The following is a 23304-nucleotide window of genomic DNA, read 5'->3' as shown; positions in this document are numbered from 1 at the left end:
CTCTATATATATATATATATATATATTATATTTCTCTGTGTTTATTGCTACCTTATGAGTACGTGTGCAAGTCGGGCAGGTTGGGCTACGTTTATAGTCAACCCAGGTCTGGCCCTAAAATTTGGACTTAAGTCCCAAGTGCTAGGGGTGTCCACGGTTTGGTTAACCCGAACCAAAGACAATTTTTTTTTTCAAACCGAACCGGTCCTACCGATTTTTTGATTTCTCTGAACCGAAAACTAACTGGTACCACCAGTTAATCGGTTGATCGGTTTCGGTTTTTGACTGGTTTGGTTCTTTAGTTTTTTGGTTTTTTATATTTATAATATATATTATATAAATATATGTATAATATTACATTATAAATAATAAATGATATATAATATATTATAAATATTATAAAAATATAATATATACAATATTTATAAATAGATTATTATTAAAATATATGTATAGTTGGGTTGGGCTCAGGTCAGGTTTGAGTTACCTAAGGGCTAGGCCCAGGCCTGGCCCGAAAATAAAAAATCCCAACTTCTTGGGCCTGAGCCCAGCTTGAGGACTGATAATCCAAGCCCAGCCCGTGTAAAATTTCGGGTTGTTAGTGTAGGGGTATTTCTGTCTTTATACTTATGTTGAGGTTGCTGATCTATAATATTATATTAGAACTAGTGTCCCTCACTTAAATAAGGGCACATGTGTCTTTCCATTATATTAATAATATAAAAACATGTCTGACCGAATGGGAGAGCTACTTTTACCCTATTTCGAACCAGACTTTTCTTCTCTCTTTTTCTCCTCCTCTCTCTCTCTTTCTTCCCTCTTTCTTCCTCTTTCTTCTTGACTGTTATCAGACTAACAGAACTCAAAGGCAGGCCGAATTATAACGTGGTATCAGAGCTCAACTAAGCAACTCGGATCTGCCCAGATTCCTGTTCTCTGCGCACTCAATCTAGGGTTTTCCCTTGATTTCTCTGCCATCGATTGAAGTTAAGGGAAAGGGCTGAAAAGGAGTGGTCGCCCTCTTCCCTTGGAGGTTTCTATGCCTCCAGTTGTGTCTTGTGTGGTCGTTGTTGTGGTTTCTAAGAAGCCCTCCCCTAATCGATGAAGAGAAGAGGGCTGATTCGTGTGGTGCAGTGGGTGTCTTGTGTGGACTGATTTTTTTCTCGTGTGATTTGTCTTTCAAGTGATGAGGTAAGAGATTTATGTGCATATTTTCTGTTATGAATCAAATAGGAATTTTGTTTCAGATCGTATGATGGAATTTCAGACTGTAGTGTGCTAGGGTTTATGCTGTTGTTTTTGTATGATTTGAAGGAGTGGTGGTTATATAGTGGTGAGATTTCAAGTAGTCGTAGGGTAGGGTTTGTGGTGTAAACAGTGCAATTTTCAGTGTGTAGTGTGCCGAATTCAGTGATAACATAATTCAGCAATGGGAGATAACAGTGATAGCAAATCTAATGTGATGATACCTACTGACTACCTGAATGTTCAAATGACCTCCATTAAACTGAATGGAGAGAATTATATACCTTAGGCTAAATCTGTAGAAGTTTTTCTGAAGGCAAAGAAGAAGGTGAAACACATAAGGGAGGAGAAAAGCTCCATTGATTCTCATGAGTATGAAGACTAGGAACAAGAGGATGCACAGATTATCACGTGGTATGGAATAGTATGAAACCCAAGATTAGTGTAAATTTCATGTTTCTTGACACTGCCAAAGATGTGTGGGACAATGCTAAGAAGTTGTATTCTGGTCAAGAGAATACAACCAGAGTATATCAGTTGTATCAGGAATACTTTAATCTACAACAGGGTAATCGAAGTCTTGAGTTGTACTATGCTAGTATGAGAAACATCCGTAATGAGTTGAATGTTTCTCACCCCCTCACTTCTGATGTCAAAATTCAGCAACAACATAATGAACAACTTGACGTGACTCGATTTTTGGTGGGGCTGAAATCTGAGTACGAACTAGTACAGGCTCAGATACTAGGAGGGTCAGCTCTTCCTTCTTTAGAAGAGGTGTTTGCTCAACTTCGGAGGACTTCTATTGGATCTATTGAGAACTCTAATGTCTCAAATAGATCAGCCTTTGTAGTGTCAAGGGGCCGTGGTGTTAGAGTTGGAGCTCAAGGAGCTCATTCTGGCCGTGGTGGTAGCAGTGGTCCGATATATGGTCGGAGTGGTGGTGGTGGACCTACAAATAACCGTGGTGGTGGTCGTACTGGAGGTAGAGATTCAGGGGGAGCCCATGGTAGAGGACGTGGCTCAGATCCGAGGAGGTGTACTCATTGTGGTATGGATATACATACCATTAATTATTGCTATGACTTGCATGGTCCACCCTCAACCTGGGCCAATCATGCCATGACTAGTGACACGAGTTCCAGTTTCAGACAGGAGAACCGTTAAGCTGATCAGATGCCTCTTACATCCACAGATGGTTCCGGGAAGGAGATGGTGAGTGTTCCACGTGATGAGTATGAGAGGTTTGTCCAATCCACATCTCAACAGAACACGACTGCTTTCGCACACTCAGGTATGGCTTGTTTGGCATCCACACCCAACCCCTGGATTATTGACTCTAGAGCCTCCGATCACATGACTGGAACTCCAGGTGTGTTTTTTTCCCTCTCTCATTGCTCAACATCACAATCTGTTACCCTTGCTAATGGTTTCACATCCTCCATTTGTGGTGTTGGTAATGTTGACTTGGACCCTGTATCCCTATCCTCAGTTTTGTATGTTCCTAAATTTTCGTTTAACGTTATGTCTGTTAGTAAGCTGACCAAGTCACTTAATTGTTCCCTTACCTTTTACCCTTCTATGTGTGTTTTTTAGGATTTCAAGACGGGGATGAAGATTGGTGGAGGGCATGAAGCTGGTGGTAGAAGACGTGGCTCAAATCCGAGGAGGTGTACTCATTGTGGTATGGATGGACATATCATTAATTATTGCTATGACTTGCATGGTCCACCCTCAACCTGGGCCAATCATGCCATGACTAGTGACACGAGTTCCAGTTTCAGACAGGGGAACCGTTAAGCTGATCAGATGCCTCTTACATCCACAGATGGTTCCGGGAAGGAGATGGTGAGTGTTTCACGTGATGAGTATGAGAGGTTTGTCCAATCCACATCTCAACAGAACACGACTGCTTTTGCACACTCAGGTATGGCTTGTGTGGCATCCACACCCAATCCCTGGATTATTGACTCTAGAGCCTCCAATCACATGACTGGAACTCCAGGTGTGTTTTTTTCCCTCTCTCATTGCTCAACATCACAATCTGTTACCCTTGCTAATGGTTCCACATCCTCCATTTTTGGTGTTGGTAATGTTGACCTGGACCCTGTATCCCTATCCTCAGTTTTGTATGTTCCTAAATTTCCGTTTAACGTTATGTCTGTTAGTAAGCTGACCAAATCACTTAATTGTTCCCTTACCTTTTACCCTTCTATGTGTGTTTTTTAGGATTTCAAGACGGGGATGAAGATTGGTGGAGGGCATGAATCTGGTGGATTGTATTATCTTGATGGTGGTGGAAGAACATCAACAGCTCTCCGGTCATCTCTCTCTCCTCTCCAGTGGCACTATCGATTTGGTCATCATTCGCTGAAAGTTTTGAAATCTTTGGTTCTTTCGTTGAGTCAACTTTCTGTTTTAGATTGCGAGTCGTGTCAGTTTGGGAAACACCATTGTGTTCCCTTTAGTTCTAGGATTGATAACCGTGTGTCGAGTCCTTTTTCTTTGATTCACTCGGATGTTTGGGGTCCTCATAAAGTGATGTCATACAATGGATATAGATATTTTGTCATTTTTGTTGATGTTTTTTTAAGGATGATGCGGCTCTATTTAATGAAAGAAAGAAGTGAATTGTTTACCATCTTCCAGAAATTCTATGCTGAGATTCGCAATCAGTTTGGTGTTCACATTAAAATTTTTCGTTATGATAATGGTTGTGAATATTTATCTTCTTCATTTCAAGAATACTTGGACCAACATGGCATTATACATCAGACCTCATGTACCTACACCTCACAACAAAATGGGGTGGCTGAGAGAAAGAATCGTCATTTCTTGGAAACAGCACGATCCCTCATGCATCACACGAATGTTCCCAAACCCTTTTGGAGTGATGTGGTGATTACTTCTTGCTTCTTGATTAATCGGATGCCCACGTCTATCCTTGATGGTCATTCCCCATTTACTACCTTGTTTCCCACATTGTCTCTGTTTCCTCTTTCTCCCCGAGTATTTGGGTGTGTCTCCTTCGTCCTTAATCTGGGCCTCGGGAACGACAAGTTAGATGCACGATCCCTTAAGTGCATCTTCCTTGGCTATTCTCGAACCCAGAAAGGGTATAAGTGTTACCATCCTAGTTCTCGACGTTCCTTTGTGTGTGCTGATGTTACTTTCTCCTGAGTCTACTCCGTTTTTCTTGGGGTCCGGTGATGCTTCTTCCTCCTCATCACCTCCCCCTCTTCCACTTCCAGTTGTCGATTTTGTTCCCCTTGTTCCAGCCGTGACCAAGTCCTTGTCTCCAGTGCCACCACCTGTTGAATGCCCACCTATCCATCAAGTGTATACACATCGCCCACGTGTACCAGTTGCTACTCCTCCGGCCCCATCACCGTCGACAGATCCGACAATTGTCTCCACACCAGCCCCGAACCCAGTATCTGATCTTGATCTTCCCATTGCCTTGCGGAAAGGTAAACGCACTTGCACCCTTGATCCTATTTCTAATCATGTTTCACTCACTCACCTTTCCGCCTCCCATCACCAGTTTATCTCTTTGTTATCCTCAGTTGTTGTTCCTAAGGATGTCCAAGAAGCGCTTGCCTCTCCAGGGTGGTATCGTGCAATGGAAGAAGAGCTCTCAACTCTACTTCATAGTCATACTTGGGACCTCGCTGCTCTTCCTCCTGGGAAGCAGGCTGTCGGTTGTAAGTGGGTTTATACTATTAAGTATTTGCTTGATGGTAGTGTTGAGTGCCTGAAAGCTCAATTGGTTGCAAAATGGTACACCCAAACCTATGGTATTGACTACACAAAGACCTCCCCAATTGCTAAGATAGGGTCGGTTCGTGTTGTGATCTCTCTTGCAACTATGTATGATTGGCCCCTATATCAGCTTGATATCAATAATGCTTTTTTGCATGGTGATTTGCTCGAGGAGGTCTACATGGAGCAACCACTACGGTTTGTTGCTCAGAGGGAGGATGGTAAGGTATGCAGACTCAAGAAGGCTGTATATGGGCTTAAACAGTCTCATCAAGCATGGTTTGGTAGGTTCAGTGAGGTGGTAAAGAAGTTTGGCATGAAACAGTGCCAAGTTGATCATTCCGTCTTCAGTCATGACTCTCCGGTAGGAAAAATACTATTGGTGGTGTATGTAGAATATATTGTTATTACCGGGAATGATAAAATGGGCATTTACAGGTTGAAGACTTTTCTACAGGAACATTTTCAAACAAAGGACCTTGGTAAATTGAAATATTTCTTGGGATAGAAGTAGCAAGGTCTAAGCACAGTATTAATTTGCTTTAGAGGAAATATGTGCTTGATTTGTTGGAGGAAATAGGTTTGTTAGGTGCTAAACCAGTTGAAACACCTATGGAAACAAATACTAAGCTGAGCAGTGATATGGGTGAAGTGTTTGAAGACCCTAGTAGATACTGACGACTTGTAGGTAAACTAAACTACCTAACCATTACTCGGCCAGATATTTCATTTGCGGTTAGTGTGGTAAGTCAGTTCATGCAGAAACCTCTAGTTCCTCATTGGAATGCGGTTCTAAGAATTGTGAGGTATTTAAAAGGGGCCCCTGGTCGTGGTTTGATATACAAAATTGGTGGAACACTTGAAATAGAAGGGTATACTGATGCTGACTGGGCTTGTTCTATGTCTGATAGGCGGTCTACCACAGGTTATTGCACTTTTCTGGGGGGTAATCTGGTGACATGGAAAAGTAAGAAGCTGAAAGTTGTGGCAAGAAGCAGTGCAAAGGCAGAATATAGAGCTATGGTACATACTGCTTGTGAATTAGTGTGGCTAAGGAACCTTCTACAGGAGATACGATACAACATTAGTACTCCAATGAAACTCTATTTTGACAATCAGGTTGCAGTTAATATTTCTTCTAATCCGGTGTTTTATGAAAGAACCAAGCACATAGAGGTTGACTGTCACTTTGTGAGATAGAAGGTGCTGAATGGAGTGATAGACACTACATACGTTAATACAGGAAACCAGTGGGCGGACTTATTTACAAAAGGGTTGAGTCGGGGAAGAGTGGACTACATATGTAACAAGCTGGGATTATATGATATATACTCACCAGCTTGAGGGGGTGTTAGTGTAGGGGTATTTCTGTCTTTATACTTATGTTGAGGTTGCTGATCTGTAATATTATATTAGAACTAGTGTCCCTCACTTAAATAAGGGCACATGTGTCTTTTCCATTATATTAGTAATATAAAAACATGTCTGGCCGAATGGGAGAGTTACCTTTTCCCTAATTCGAACCAGACTTTTCTTCTCTCTTGTTCTCCTCCTTTCTCTCTCTCTTTCTTCCCTCTTTTTCCTCTTTCTTCTTGACTGTTATCAGACTAACAGAACTCAAAGGCAGGCCGAATTATAACATGGTATCAGAGCTCAACTAAGCAACTCGGATCTTCCTAGATTTCTGTTCTCTACGCACTCAATCTAGGGTTTTCCCTTGATTTCTCCACCATCGATTGGAGATAAGGGAAAGGGCTGAGAAGGTGTTGTCGCCCTCTTCCCTTGGAGGTTTCTATGCCTCCAGTTGTGTGTTGTGTGGTTGGTTGCTGTGGTTTCTAAGAAGCCCTCCCCTAATCGATGAAGAGAAGAGGGCTGATTCGTGTGGTGCAGTGGGTGTCTTGTGTGGACTGATTTTCTTCTCATGTGATTTGTCTTTCAAGTGATGAGGTAAGAGATTTCTGTGCATATTTTCTGCTATGAATTAGGAATTATGTTTCAGATCGTATGATGGAATTTCAGACTGTAGTGTGCTAGGGTTTATGCTGTTTTTTTTTTGTGTGTGATTCGAAGGTGTGGTGCTCATATAGTGGTGAGATTTCAGGTAGTCGTAGGGTAGGGTTTGTGGTGTAAACAGTGCAATTTTCAGCAATAACAAGTGCTGAAACCAGTGTGATTAGTGTGATCAAATAGTGTGCAGTGTGCCGAATTCCGTGATAACATAATTCAGCAATGGGAGATAACAGTGATAGCAAATCTAATGTGATGATACCTACTGACTACCTGAATGTTCAAATGACCTCCATTAAACTGAATGGAGAGAATTATGTACCTTGGGCTAAATCTGTAGAAGTTTTTCTGAAGGCAAAGAAGAAGGTGAAACACATGAGGGAGGAGAAACCCTCCACTGATTCTCATGAGTTTGAAGACTAGGAACAAGAGGATGCGCAGATTATCACGTGGTTATGGAATAGTATGAAACCCAAGATTAGTGTAAATTTCATGTTTCTTGACACTGCCAAAGATGTGTGGGACAATGCTAAGAAGTTGTATTCTGGTCAAGAGAATACAACCAGAGTATATCAGTTGTATCAGGAATACTTTAATCTGCAACAGGGCAATGAGGAGAGGGAGAATCATGTTGAAAACAGTCAGGGCGGAAGTGTATGGACTATTTGGGTGGAAAGAAATTGAAGGACCTTCTATGAGAAGTGCTGGTCAAGGGAGGAAATTGTTGAGATTATAAAGATCAAAGTTGCACGACATAAAAAAAGTTGCACACTGGATGATAACACTTGGAACTCTTACAAAGTTTTTTCAGTGAATGGAATGGAGGCCCTAGCAAGTAACAAAATAAAACTGAATTTTGATGGGTGTTCTACTGGAAACCCCGGAATGGCAGGTATTCTAGTTGTCTTTAGAGATTCTTCAGGCAAGGTGATGGCTATGTATTCGGGACACAGGGGTTGGAGACTCACTAAAGGCTGAGTTGATTGCTTTATTGCTAGGCTTTAACATTTGTTAAGCAGTCTAACTTCGAGAACTTGGATAAGGGGACTTAAAACTGGTCGTTTCCTGGACCAGTACTTGACACCAAGTACCTTGGATTTATAGGCATGCCATTAGGGAAATAGAAAGCCTGTCAAAGGATCTGAACATTACTTTTGTTTGGGTAAGAAGGACTGCAAATGACTTGGTTGACACATTAGCAAAGCAGGGGGTCTATAGGCAGCAGCTGTTTTTGTCATTATTGTAGCTCTTTTGATCCCGGACATTGAATCATTGTCCAGTGCTGTCATTTTTGTTTTCTTATCTACATTCAATTGATGATTTCTTCTGCTATGTTATCTACATTTTCAGCTGTTGACCTCTCTGGTAAGTGCTGTTATTTTTGTTCTCTCATGAATCAACTTTGGATTATTGACTTTGGGTAGTCAAATCATATGGCTATTGCTTTTCCTACTTCCTATATACCTTATTTTGGGAATAACTAAATTGTCTTTGCCAGTGCTGACATTTTTGTTATCTTATCTACATTCAATCGATGATTTCTTCTGCTATGTTATCTACATTTTCAGCTGTTGACCTCTCTGGTAAGTGCTGTTATTTTTGTTCTCTCATGAATCAACTTTGGATTATTGACTTTGGGTAGTCAAATCATATGGCTATTGCTTTTCCTACTTCCTATATACCTTATTTTGGGAATAACTAAATTGTCTTTGCCAGTGGAAAAATACTTAATAGGATAAATTATTCTAAAATATATATTAAAAATATTAACCTTAATAAAGACGGGAAATCCAAGTGTTGGCATTTATTGGATGTGTCTGACATTATGGAAGTGCCAATTTTTTTTTTTTTGTTGGCTTATGCTTAGGGCACCATTAGCATGTTCTATGACACATAATAATGTGACTATTGGAAGGAATTGCCTTGTTATCTTGAGGTGTGTAGGTAACACCAGTGAGATGTTATTACTTATTAGAGCATCAATTCTTTTACATTCAATGAGTAGTTTTGTCAACTTTGTTGTTTCTTGTAGTGAATTCTATTTTAATTACATTAGGACATTGCTGGTTTCTAGTTGTTGCTACAATTTTCATAAAATGCTGTATTGCCCATTTCTTGTTGATCCTTGAATCTTCCCATCTTATTTTAGACCTTTTAGATTATTAATGTACCAAAGTCACTAAATGTTGTACTTATGAGTGAAGTTTCCCATTTACAAGTGATTCTTTGATGCCCTTCACATTATATTGTGCAGAAGTGGTATTGCTTATATAGCAGCACATGACCTCTTTGTTTTGTTGAATTTTAGGATGCGGTGCGAGCAATTTGCCATGAAGTTGAGGCTTTGGTGAAGAAATATGGAAAACCCAAAATGCTTGAAGCAATCAAGTTACCTCCTCCTGAGCTATATAGGCATGTCGAAGTATGGCTTATGGCATGCCCTTCGGTTATGGGGAAATACTGTTTTCTATTAATTAGCATCCATTTCATTATCACTGCTGATAAATTTTACTTCTATTGTTTCTGTTTATGGTGGTTTAGATCCATATTTACCATGCATAGGAAAGAAAATTTATCATTGAACAGGAAAAGGCAAGATGGATTTAGAATTTTCCGGTATCTGTGATTTTTTTACCCTGGACAAATTATAAGCATCAGTTGGGTCATTTTGTGTACTGATATTCTCATCCATGACTAAAAAATTATGAATGAAAGTCAGAAGCATATTTGATCTTCCTGTAAACAAACTTGAACTTTAAAGATGGGAATAAGGATTTGTGTAGTCAAATCATTTTTTTTGATAATCAATTGAAATTTTATTAAAACTAAATAAAGAGGAGCTAATACAACAGAGCAAGGGGAGGAGTAAAATCTCTTAACCCTCCCATGAATAGAACTTATATTACAATATTGCCCATAAAAGATTAGCTCTTCCCACCCCTTGGATGGCAAGTGCATCCGAAAGAAAGTTTGCACTTCTCTTGATCAACTGAAGCTTAATTTCCATGTCCTGGGTCTTCCATTTAAACATCTTTTCTCATTTGAAAACTTCCAGAACCTATTCTCTTCCTTTTGAAGCCATCCAATGGCCAATGTTGAGTCACCTTCTACAGCCAATTTTCTGATATTTGATTCCTTCTCTCTCTTTCTCCCTTCCAAAACTGCCAAAACCTCTGCTCTTAAGGAAACCCCTATTCCAATGGGACCGGAAAACATACCAAGATTTTTTTCTTCCTCATCCTTAATGTCTCCTCCTATACCCGAAGGTCTAGAGTTGCCTTCACTGATTCCATCAAAATTCAGTTTTGTGAACCCAACAGCTGGACGGGACCAAAGTGGAGTAGTCACAGATTTAATGGGAGCTGGATAAGCCACTTCTTTCCAATTCTTGATAATATTTCCTGCTGAAAAACCTTCAGAGAGTTTCATAATCTTGACCCAATGGATCACCCTAACAGTTATTGCTTCAATAATGACATCCTTATTTTTTTCAGAGAAAATTCTTTGATTTCATTTCTTCCCAAACTGTCCAACAAACAGCTGTTCTTACATATTTCCCCAGTATTCCATCTCTTTTCTTTAAAGTCTAGCTGAAAGGGGAGCAAGCGCACTCTGTACATTTGGTGGAGGGGCCCACCTACAACCAAATAGAGAGAAACCAATTCCAAATCACTGAGACAAAGGTGTAGGAGATGAATAAGTGATAGCAACTTTTACCATTATCTTTACAAATGATGCACCAATTCGGGGATAAACACCAATTGGGTCTTTTTCTTTGGAGCAAATCACAGGTGTTACATTTCTCCAGGAAAGCTTCCCAACAAAATGCTCCAATCCTAGGTGGGGTTGGAAAACCCCAAACTTCTTTAATTGGGAAAGGTTCCCCAAGGTCAGATGAAGGATGCATTAACTCTCTAAAGAAGAAAGCATAGGAAGTCTAACACCACCCTTCCAAGACTTTAGTCAAAGCAAAGTCACTATTCAATTCAGAATCTCTAAGTGCCCTTCTAAGACCCAGATTCTAGTCAAATACAGAACTCAAATTGGAATGAACCAGAAAGGTCGAGACATGATCATTTTTAAAGAGGGAAAATATGGATGGAAATTGTTCTGTCAAGGATAAATCCTCCACCCAAACATGCTCCCAAAATTTCACAAGATTTTCAGAGCAAAGATCATACCTGATAAAAGGAAGGAAGGACACTAGAATGATGTGAATAGATTTTCAAGGAGAAGCTCTTGTGGGCCTAGCTGATACTCCTGCATCCCATCCTAGAATCGCTTGCACATGGATACTTAGAATCACTTTATCCCACAATTTATGCCTATCCACTATCATTCTCCATAACCATTTACCCAAAAAAGCCTTATTCATCTTCTGTAAATTTCCTAATCCTAACCCACCAACACTCTTATCGTTAGTAACCACCTCCCAACTAACTCTGTGATCTCTCCTCTTCTCCCCTGGTTCCCATAGAAAATCCTCATTAGCTTTTCCAAGCTCCTACACACTCCCTCAGGAATCTTAAACATTGACGAGAAATAAACAGGTAAAGTAGCCAACATAGATTTAATCAATGTTGTCCCACCTCCCAAGGAAAGGGAATTCTTCTTGCATGAAGTTAGTCTCTTTGTGAACTTGTCAATCACCAGATTCCGAAAGCTGCTCTTATTCGGATCATCCTCTAGGGGTATGTTGTGAGGATTATTTAATTGTTATTTTATAGTTTTTGTTAGTGGGTTATCCTCTTAAGATGCTGTTAGTTAGTTATTTTCTTTCTTTCTTATTAGTTTGTTTCTAGGGAGTGCCACCAGGGGCATACTTGTAATTTCCATTCTTTTTATACTAAGTTAATATAAATAATGAACTGGCGGCAGCTAGAATAAGGTTTTCTTTTCCTCTCAATCATATCTTCCTCTTCTTCTCTTTCTCTCTCTCGTCTCTCTCTCTCCATGAATGATTACATGGTATCAGAGCCAGGTTCTGGGCTATAAAAGAATTTCGGTCTCTCCTATTTGAACCTGTTTCATCCTCTTTTCCTTCTTTGATTTCTTGGACGTGGAAGATAGAGAAACCTTAGCAGACTACTTGCGACTCTTTCTTTGGGTTCTTCCTTGGTCGTAATATCAAGGAAACCCTAGTCGAAGAAGGGCGATGCAGATAGAGACTCCCTTTCTTCTATGTTCGATGCTGTGAAGTCAGTTTCTGGTTGGCACCTTTGTACAGGTGCTGGACAGGGTATGTGTTCTTGTTTTTTGTTTTTGGCTAATGGTGTGAAGGCCTTATTCCTTGGTTCTATACATTCATTTGGATGCTGGATTGATAGATTGTATGGGCTGTAGTCGGACTGATAGTATACTATTCTAATGTCTGCCTTGGCTGGTGTTGGATTGATTACCGGGTTGTTTTAATGACCGAACGATCACAGAGTTGATTTCAGTAGTTTTTTGTTTTGTTTTCCACATTCCAGAAGTAAATTTCTTGAGGGTTGGTATTTTGTTTGTGGTTGTTCTGTAGTTGTGTGGGGTTTGGACTGATTTCAGCAATACTCTATGGAAAACTATGATTCAACTTCATTGGGGGTTACACCGACCCGTAGCACAGCTGGTATGGGAGGTGAAAACAGGATGTTTCCCATGCCCATTACTCCTTTAAATGGTCTAAACTACCTGGAGTGGGATAAAAGTGTAGAACTTTATGTAATGGCAAGGGGAAAAGCTGGTTACATAAATGGAAGGGTGAAAGAACCCAAGAGTGAGACAACTGAACATGATAGGTGGGACCAAGAAAACAGTATGGTGATGTCTTGTCTCCTTGCAGCCATGGAACCTGATGTGAAGAAGAACTTTATGTGGGCAGACACCGCTAGTGAGATCTGGGAACAGACCAAAACTACCTATTTTGAGCAAAGGCATTATGCCAAGGTTTACCAGTTGCAAGCAGAATCCTCAACCTGTAAATAGGGAAATCGTAGTTTGTCTTCCTATTATTTAGCCATTTCTTCCATATGGAAAGAATTGGATCATTATCAGGCTATAGAGTGGAAACATGATGACGATGCTAAGGCCTACAGGAAGCTGGTTTCTCAGTAGCGTGTGTTTGCCTTCTTGTTGGGACTGAACCCTGCCTATGAACCCTTGAGAGTTCAGATCCTAGGAAGCAAAGAGTTGTCGTTGGTTTCTTAGCAGCGTGTGTTTGCCTTCTTGTTGGGACTGAACCCTGCCTATGAACCCTTGAGAGTTCAGATCCTAGGAGGCAAAGAGTTGTCGTCGGTTCACGAGGTATACTCCCTTGTTCAATCGGAAGAAAGTAGGCTGCGTGTGATGGTTACAACCGAGGGGGAGCAACAAGTTGCTTTGGCTGCAATGAGTAATAACAACATGTGGAAGAAAAGTGACACCGAGAAGGCTGATGATAAAGACAAGTTGTTTTGTACCCACTGTCGGCACTCACGACGTACACGTGACACATGTTGGGACATTGAAACCCAAGTGGGCAGTGAAGAACCAAGAATAATTCTGACCCCAAGGAAGATATAAGCAAGCAGTGAAGGCATAATAGTTCAGAAGAAGATGAACATAGCACATAATGCAGCACATGTGGCAACCCAAGATACTCAGGTTGCCGGTACTACCTGGGACCACCTTAATAATTCTGACCCCAAGGAAGATATAATGAATTCCTTCAGAGACCACTTGGAGTCTTATGGTAGGGCTTTGCGACAGATGGATTGCTCAGTCACTGGTACTCCTACTTCATTTGCATCTACATCAGGTAATACGGCTTCTGCATTCCATGTCACTCCCATTGGTTCTCCTTGGATCATTGACTCAGGGGCCTCTAACCACATGACCGGTAAGCCGAACTTGTTTCAGACTTATAGCCTTTTGTCAGGAAGGGATAAAGTGAGGCTTGCAGATGGCTCATTCTCCTCCATTGCAGGCCAAGGATCAATATCTCTTCCCCATGGCCTTAACCTGAATTGTATATTGCATGTCTCTCAACTTCCTATAAATTTGCTTTCAATTAGTAGTATCACAAGCTCTTTAAACTGTAGTGTAACCTTTTTTCCTAGCTCATGTGTTTTTCAGGACCTAACTTCTAGGAGGACAATTGGTAGAGGGAGCCTAGTGGATGGTCTCTACATTCTTGACAACAAAGCTGGTCTCTCAGTGTCATCCTCAGAGTCACATAGTCGGTCAAATAAGAGTCAATTTTTTTTGTGGCATAGTCGGTTGGGTCATGTTTCTTTTGAAATAGTAAAGTCTTTGTTTTTGGTTTTATTTAAGTCATGTTCAGTGTCAGAGTTCTAGTGTCAAACATGTCAGTTGAGCAAACAATGTAGAACAACTTTTCACTCAAATAATAAAAGATCAAGTGTTCCTTTTCATGTTGTGTATTCTGATGTATGGGGGCCTACTACTGTAATCTCTGAGGGCGGATATAAGTACTTTACCACATTGATCGATGACCACTCTCGCTATACATGGGTATTCCTATGCGTAGTAGAGACGAAGTTCCAAAGATTGTGAAAGACTTCTAGAGGATGGCATTTACGCAATTCCATGTTGAAATACAGATCTTCTAATCCGATAATGCAAAAGAATACTTCCATGGTGAGCTCAATGAGTTCTTTGCCTCCCACGGATTTATTCATAGGAGCTCATGCGTCGGAACACCACAACAAAATGGTGTTGCAGAAAGAAAAAACAGACACCTCCTTGAGGTAGCTCGCGGGATGATGTTACACATGAATGTTCCAAAAAGGTTTTCGATGGATGCTATACTTACAGCTGCTTATGTCATCAATCGCATGCCCTTCAAAGTGCTGAATTGCATGGCCCATCATCAATTGTTGTTCCCTCAGTCCCCTTTATTTTCCATTCCCATGAGAGTTTTTGGTTGTTGTGCCTTTGTCCATGATTTGTCTTTGTCTCGAGGTAAGTTAGACCCTTGGTCCATTCCTTGTATCTTTCTGGGGTATCCCTCCTCTCAAAAAGGGTATCGGTGCTTTGATCCCGTTAGTCATAAGTTTTTTGTGTCTATGGATGTGTTATTCTTTGAGTCTGAGCCATTCTTCCCTGCTTCTCCTCGGGGGGAGAGTAGTAGTGTGGAAGAGGAGAAGCAGGTTCAGGTCCGCTAAGTCTCTTTTCCTTCTATTTCGGACCTTGCTCCCTTTCGTGTCTTCCAACGTACACGTCGTAGAGATCAACAATGTGATAGAGATGTGGAGCAGCCAAACATTGAGCAACCGACACCGTTAGACTCCCAGGAGGTAAGTCCAATCCCTGCTGCACCTATTGATACCCCTACTCCTACTGTGGATGACCTTGACATTCCTATTGCTCAAAGAAAGGGAGTCAGGTCATGCACTACCAAACACCCCATTACCCAGTTTGTCTCCTATGATCACATTTCCCCCTCATACCGAGCTTTTCTATTTGTAGTTGATTGCATCCCTGTTCCCAGAAATGTTGCAGAAGCCTTAAAATGCCCCGAATGGACAGATGCCATGAAGGAGGAGATTAATGTTGTTCATAAAAATCAAACTTGGGAATTGGTGGATCTTCCAAAGGGAAAAGACCCCGTGGGTGTTTACAGTTAAACACAAGGCAGATGAAACAGTTGAAAGGTACAAAGAAAGATTAGTAGCCAAAGGGTACACTCAAGTGTACGGGGTTGACTATGATGAGACTTGCTCCAATAGCTAAGATGAACTCAATTAGGGTTCTCCTGTCATTAGCTGCTAATTTTGATTGGGAATTGCATCAACTGGACATAAAGAATGCTTTTTTGAATGGTGACTTAGAGGAGGAAGTATACATGGTTCAACCCCCTGGATTCTGTGCCAAGGGAAGTGAAAATAGTGTGTGCAAGATAAGAAAGTTTCTTTATGGTTTAAAACAATCTCCTAGAGCTTGGTTCAGTAAGTTTCACATGGCAGTTCAGCAGGTGGGTTTCAAACAATGTCAGTCTGATCATACACTCTTTGTGAAGAGATGTCAGGAACAGGTTGCTGTATTGATAGTATATGTGGATGATATCATCATTACATGAAGTTGTAGTTCAGAAATGCAAAAATTGAAACAATTCCTTGCATCTAAATTTGAAGTGAAAGATTTAGGTCCCCTGAAGTATTTCCTTGGAATTGAATTCACCCGCTCAGAAAAGGGTATCTTCGTTTCTCAAAGGAAATACACCCTTGATCTATTACATGACACAAGCAAATTAGGTGCAAGGCCAGTAGATACTCCCATGGATGTTGACCACAAGTTGGGTGATTGTGATGGTGAACCTCTGAAAGATGTGAAACAGTTCCAAAGGTTAGTGGGAAAGCTGATTTATTTGTCCATGACCCATCCAGACATTGCCTATTTAGTTGGGGTTCTAAGCCAATTCATGCACTCTCCTAAGAAACCACACATGGAGGCAGTAGAGAGACTTCTTAGATACTTGAAAAAGTATCCCAGAACAGGTCTACTATTCAGTAAACATAATCACCTAAAGGTGGAAGTCTTTACAGATGCTGATTGGGCAGGTGCTGTGGATGACAGAAAGTCCACGAGTGGGTATTGCACATTTATGGGAGGAAACCTAGTGACCTGGAAAAGCAAGAAACAAAGTGTGGTAGCAAGGTCAAGTGCTGAAGCTGAATATAGAGCTATGGCACATGGGGTGGCTGAAGTCCTTTGGCTAAAAAATCTTCTAGGGGAGCTTGGAGTTGTTGTTCATAATTCTATGTTTCTTTACTGTGACAACAAGGCAGCCATAAACATCACCAGCAACCCTGTCCTACATGAGAGGACCAAGCACATTGAGGTGGACAAACACTTCATAAGGGAAAAATTGGAAAAAAGGGAAATCTGCATCCCTTATGTCAACTCCAAGGAACAACTCGCTGTTGTCCTCACAAAAGGGCTTCTATACTCGCGGCACAATGAGTTATGTGACAAGCTGGGCATGATAGAAGTATTCAGCCCAACTTGAGGGGGAGTGTTGTGAGGATTATTTAATTGTTATTTTATAGTTGCTGTTAGTCGGTTGTCGTCTTAAGATGTTGTCAGTTAGTTATTTTCTTACTTTCTTATTAGTTTGTTTCTAGGGAGTTCCGCCAGGGGCATACTTGTAATTTCCATTCTTTTTATATTAAGTTAATATAAATAATGAACTGGCGGCAGCCAGAATAAGGTTTTCTTTTCCTCTCAATCATATCTTCCTCTTCTTCTCTTTCTCTCTCTTGTCTTTCTCTCTCCATGAATGATTACTAGGTAGACCCAAGTAACTCAACTGCCATTGAGAGACCTCACAACCCAACATATGAGGCATATCTTCCACCTTCCTATCACTCATATTAATTTCTCCCACATAGCTCTTATAAAAATTGACTTTAAAGTTCAAATTGATTGATCACCAATTCCAAATTACTAGCCTGCTTGGCTTCATCTCCTGCACAAAACAAGATGGTATCATTTTTTTTAAGAGTAAAACGAAATTTCAATAATCAAAAAGGAAAATTACAAATTAAGAGGTGGAAAAACTATTGCAATCGACTTCATTTCTAATACTTTCCTTTCTAGTTTTACCACTAACCCTTCTAAGCATTTGCATTTCTGCCACACTTGTTTTTTTGGACATTCTGTTTCTTCAGCGCCCAACACATTGCTCCATAAAGCATATCTGGCCTTACAACTGCTTTATAGAATTTTCCCTTCAGCCGAAGTGGTTTTCACCTATCACATAGGACTCTGGATGCACCCATCCATTTTGCCTGTCCTGCTTTAATTCTATGGGCAACAACATCCCCCTCAATCTCTCCTTACACTCCTATTGTCATTAAATTTACATTGCATTTTGTTTTAGTCCTACTTATTTCTTCTAATGCAATTGTCCATACCTTCAGTCTCTTCTCTCCTTACACTCAGTTTTGTCTTACTTTAAGTAACTGTCCCCACACTCAGTCTCTCCTTGCTATGTGGGTTGGAAAGTGCTGTTAAGAGGTGAGTGGAATGCTGTAATGCCCGTGTAATCCTTCCTTTGTGTGTGGCAATTAGTTCCTGTGAGTTGGTAGTAAAATATAGTGGTGGTGTTAATTGTTTTGAGTAGACAACATTGTGGCAACAATAGGAGAGATTAGTGGTGATCAGAAATCAAATGTGATGATAACCCATGATTTTCCAAGTATGAAAATGACATCAATCAAACTTAATGGTGAGAACTATGTGCCATGGGCTAAATCGATGGAGGTTTTCCTTAAAGCTAAGAAAAAGGTGAAACATGCGAGGGATAAGAAACCCTCAACTGAATCTCTAGGTGAGTGGGAGCAAGAAGATGCTCATATTATGACGTGGTTGTGGAATAGTATGGAGCCCAAAATAGGTGTAAATTTTATGTTTATTGATACAACCAAGGAGATATGGAATCATGCTAAGGAACTCTACTCAGGTCAGGATAATACTACAAGGGTATGCCAACTCTACCAAGAATATTTCAATTTATTACAAGGAAATCAAAGTCAAGAATACTATGCTAGTATGAGAAATCTCAGGAATGAACTCAATGTTTACCATCCCCTAACTCTAGATGTTAAAATTCAACAACATTAGAGGGAACAACTTGATATGACTAGATTTTTGGTGGGTTTGGAGTTAGATAATGAACCAGTTAGAGCACAAATACTAAGGGGTTCTACTCTTCCATCTCTCAAGGAGTATTTCTCGACTCCGTAGGATTTCACTTGGACCTACAGAAAACTCTACTACTTTTGATAGATCCGAATTTACTGTAGCAAGAGGGGGAGGCCGTGGAAATCGAGGTGGTGGTCATGGTGAGTCTGGATCACCTACCAACAAACTACATTCCAACCCTCTACCAACATGATCTTATACTGCACATCTCATATATAGTGGGTCCCACTTTTTTGGTGTGTCCCAGTCTCTTAGTGAGATGTGTAGTATTAGATCAAGTTGGTAGAGGGTTGGAATGCGTTTTGTTGATAGAAAATCTCAACTCAGCCGTGGTGGTCCCATGTTTTGCCAAGGTGGTGGAAGCTGTGGTGGCCGAGATTCAGGGGGAGACTGTGGTAGGGGACAAGGCACTGATACCAAGTAGTGCACTTATTGTGGTATGGAGGGACATAATGAATTTCTGCTATGATTTACATGGCCCACCTTCTTCATGGGCCAATCATGCTGTAACAAGTGGTGGTGAAGTGGGTGAAAATCAGCAAGTTGATCAGAAATTTGCTACAACTATTCATGGGAAAGAGATGATGAGTTTTCCCTATGATGAATATGAGAGGTTTCTCCAAGTTAGATCCCAACAAAACACAACTACTCTTGCTCACTCAGGAATGGCTTATCTTACATCTAACCCTCCTCCCTTGGATTATTGATTTTGGAGCCTCTGGCCATATGATTGGGACTCTTGGTGTGTTTTCTTCCCTCTTTTAGTTCCCCACCTCACACACTATTACTTTATCTAATGGTTTCACTTCTCCCATTTGTGGTGTTGGTAATGTTGACGCTGCATCTTTATCCTTATCTTTTGTTTTATATGTGCCTAAGTTTCCTTTTAATCTTATGTCTGTGAGTATGTTAACCAAATCCCTCAATTGTTCCATCAGTTTTTACCCATCTTGTGTTTTTCAGGATCTCAAATGGAGAAGAAGATTGGTGGAGGGCATGAGACTGGTGGATTGTATTGTCTTGATGATGGCAGCCCTATAATAGCACTTTAGTCTTACTCCTCTTCCAGTGGGATTGTAGGCTTGGTCATCCATCTCTTAAAGCTCTTAAACTACTTGTTCTATCATTGAGTCGTGTGTCATCACTACATTGTGAGTCGTGCTAGTATGGGGAACACCATCAGGTTTCCTTTAGTCCTAGAGTCGATAATCATGTGATGAGTCCTTTTGCTTTAGTTTATTCAGATGTTTGGGGTCCGAATACAATTGTGTCCTATAATGGTACAAGTATTTTGTAATTTTTTGCCGATGACTATTCAAGAATATCATGGAATTATCTTATGAAAGAAAGAAGTGAATTATTCTCTATTTTTTCAAAAGTACCATGCTAAAATTCAGATTTAGTTTGGTGTTCCAATAAAAGTTCTTTGTTTTGATAATGGCAAAGAGTACTTTCTTACTTGTTTCAGTAGTATTTGGAGCATCATGATATTATCCATCAAACTTTTTACACACTCCACAACACAATGGAGTGGCTGAAAGAAAATACTAGCATTTACTTGAGCCCTCGGTCCCTTTTGCATCATATGAATGTACCCAAATGTTTTTGGAGTGATGTACTTACTGCTTGTTTTTTCATTAAACGAATGCCTTCCTACTTTGTCTCTGTTCCCTTTAACTCCTCGAATCTTTGGTTGTGTATGTTTTGTTCAGAAACTAGGTCCTAGATTGGACAAGTTGGATGCTCAGGCTACAAAGTGTCTTTCTTGGCTATTCTAGGACCCAAAAAGGTTATAAGTGCTATAATCCTCTTACTCAATGATCAATTGTGTGTCCTAATGTTACTTTCTTTCAGCCAATTCCTTTTTTTATTAGTGTTGTTGTTTCTTTCTCTCCTCCGGTTGTTCCTCTTGCAATTCCAGTCATGGTTTTCAGAACCAGTTATGGTTGTTCCTCTTTCAAATCCGTTTTTTTGTCAAAACCGGATTTTGGCCAAAAAACGTTGATTTGGTTAGCAAACCGCTGACCCGGGTGGTTGGACCTTTCAAACCATTCAACGGTTTTAATTGTTTTTTATATTTTATTTTTTTTAATTTTTGGTAGAACGGGCCAACTTTTCGATTCGAATGGTTGGACCATTCGACCCGGGAACTGGACCCCTAACCGGTTTGTTCTCTGGGTTGGTTTTAAAAACCTTGATTCTAGCTGATGATGTCATCCCTATTGTTCTAGTTGCAGCTGAGTCTTCACCTCCTCTAGTGCAGATTCATACTGAGCGGCCACTAATCAGGAAAGTGTATACTCATAGACGAACACTAGCTCCTCCTCTAACTCCCATTGCTTTGCGTAAAGGTAAATGTAGTTGTACAATTCATCCAATATCCAATTATTGTTTTTGTTTCTAACATTTCTAATTCCCATTGCAAGTTTATTTCTCTGTTGTCTTCCATTATCTATTCCTAAGGATGTTCAAGAAGCTCTTACCTCACCAGAGTGGCGCCAAGCAATGGAGGAAGAATTCTCTACTCTTGCACACAATCACATGTGGGAACTCACCACTCTTACTCCTGGTGAACATGTTGTAGGTTGTAAGTGCGTGTATATTGTCAAGCATCTAGCCGGTGGTATAGGGGGAAGATTGAAAGCCTGATTAGTTGCTAAGGGATACTCACAGTTGTATGGGGTGGACTACATGGAGAACCTCTCTTCAGTTGCTAAAATTGGTTTAGTGCATGTTCTCATATCTTTATCAACTATGTATGATTGACCATTGATTCAACTTGACATTGAAAATGCCTTATTACATGGTGACTTGGTCGAAGAAGTTTACATGGAACAACCTCATGTGTTTATTGCTTAGGGGGAGGATAGGAAGGTATATAGGCTCAAGAAGGCAATTTATGGACTAGAACAATCTCCTCGAGCTTGGTTCGAGAAATTTAGTGAAGTTGTAAAAGAATTTGGTATGAAACAGTGTCAAGTTTATCACTTAGTGTTTAGCTATGATCCTAATGTTGGAAAGATTTTGTTTGTTGTATATGTGGATGACATTGTTATAACAAGCAATGACAGGTTGGGAATTGATAGCTTGAAAACCTTTTTGCAAGATCATTTTCAAACAAAGGACCTCCACAAATTGAAGTACTTCTTGGGTCTGGAAGTTGCAAGGTCAAAGCATGGTATAAATTTGTGGCAAAGGAATTATGTTCTTGACCTATTAGAGGAGACAGGCTTATTAGTTGCTAAACCGACTGAAAGTCCCTTGGAACCAAATGTTAAATTGAGCATTGATGCAGGTGATGTGTTTTATGATCCTGGAAGGTATAGACGTCTGGTTGGGCTGAACTACTTGGCTATTACTTGACTATGTATCTTCTTTTGTAGTTAGTGTGGTCATCCAATTTATGCAGAATCCACGGGTTCCTCATTTGGGATATTTTTCTTAGAATTATGCGATACTTGAAAGGCACACTGGGTCGTCTGATAGAAGGTCAACCACGGGATATTGTATGTTCCTTGGAGGAAATCTGATTACATGGAAGAGTAAGAAGCAAACAGTTGTAGCAAGAAGCAGTGCAAAAGTTGAATATAGGGCCATGACACACACAACATGTGAATTGGTGTGGTTGAAAACCTCCTACAAGAGATTGGGCTCTCAATAAATAGTCCTATGAAACTATATTGTGATGATCAAGCTGCTGTCCACATCTCAACTAATATAGTTTTTCATGAGAGGGTGAAACACATAGAGGTTGACTTTTATTTTGTAAGAGAAAAGATCCTTAGTGGAGTGATAAGCAAAGAGCATGTGAGTTCAGGAAATCAATGGGCAGATTTGTTTGCAAAAGGATTGAGTTGTGGAAGAATGCATTGCATATGTAACAAGCTGGGACTATATGACATATACTCTTCAGCTTGAGAGGGAGTGTTAGAGTCAACCAATCAGGGGTAGTATGGTCTTTTCCCTTATTAAGTTGTGCTTTGTCAGTTTTTGTCTTACTTTAAGTTATTGTCCCCTCGCTAAAGTAGGGGTATATCAGTCATTGTACTTTTGTCATATCTATATAAGATTGGGTCGGCTAGGGAGAGGATTCATTCTCTCTAGACCAGATCGTGGTTCTTGTATTCTCTTCTCTCTTCTCTCCTTTTTCTCTTCTTCTCTTTTTCTCCTTTTTTCATCTTATCACTGAAATTCAAGGGCCAAAGTGTTGAAACAATTGTATTGAAATATCTAAGGGTAGAATGGGATTGGGTATGTAGACCAAGAAGGTGGAGGTTTGGGTTTAACTAGAGCATGTGTTCTGAAGAAAGGATGGGTATAAATGGATATTGATGCTCTATGTTGACCTCTTTATCTCATAATTTGACTTTGCTCTTGGTTCTGTTGAGTTGTGTGGTTTACTTACCATCTGAATAATATGGAGAACTTTGTTTTTTAACATAATAATCTATTTGTATTACAAAGCAAAATACCTGTAGACCAATAAAAGGGACATTACTATCCCTTGGAAAGATCACTGATTCCCGGATTGCCTGTTCTATGCAAGTATGTGGAGACTGGAGAAATTTTTTATTACGTTGAGAAGAGGGGTAAAAGAGTACACTG

At 40.2% G+C, this 23304-nt stretch overlaps 1 protein-coding gene across 3 annotated transcripts in view; it reads left to right on the top strand.

Annotated features, from left to right (window-relative positions):
- RIF10 (polyribonucleotide nucleotidyltransferase) overlaps positions 1–23304 on the top strand; it is a 139474-nt gene that overhangs the window by 56661 nt on the left and 59509 nt on the right. For all 3 annotated transcript variants that reach the window (XM_088972033.1, XM_088972032.1, XM_088972034.1), the window contains one exon: positions 9323–9436. In XM_088972033.1, the coding sequence (XP_088828159.1) occupies positions 9323–9436 (114 nt within the window). The remainder of the gene's footprint in view (positions 1–9322; positions 9437–23304) is intronic.

This window comes from Nelumbo lutea, chromosome 2 (genome assembly GCF_056320005.1).
Source record: "Nelumbo lutea isolate HS-2025 chromosome 2, American lotus-T2T, whole genome shotgun sequence".
NCBI lineage: Eukaryota > Viridiplantae > Streptophyta > Magnoliopsida > Proteales > Nelumbonaceae > Nelumbo > Nelumbo lutea.
The sequence above is the reverse complement of the archived record's forward strand: the minus strand, read 5'-3'. Positions and strand labels throughout refer to the sequence as shown.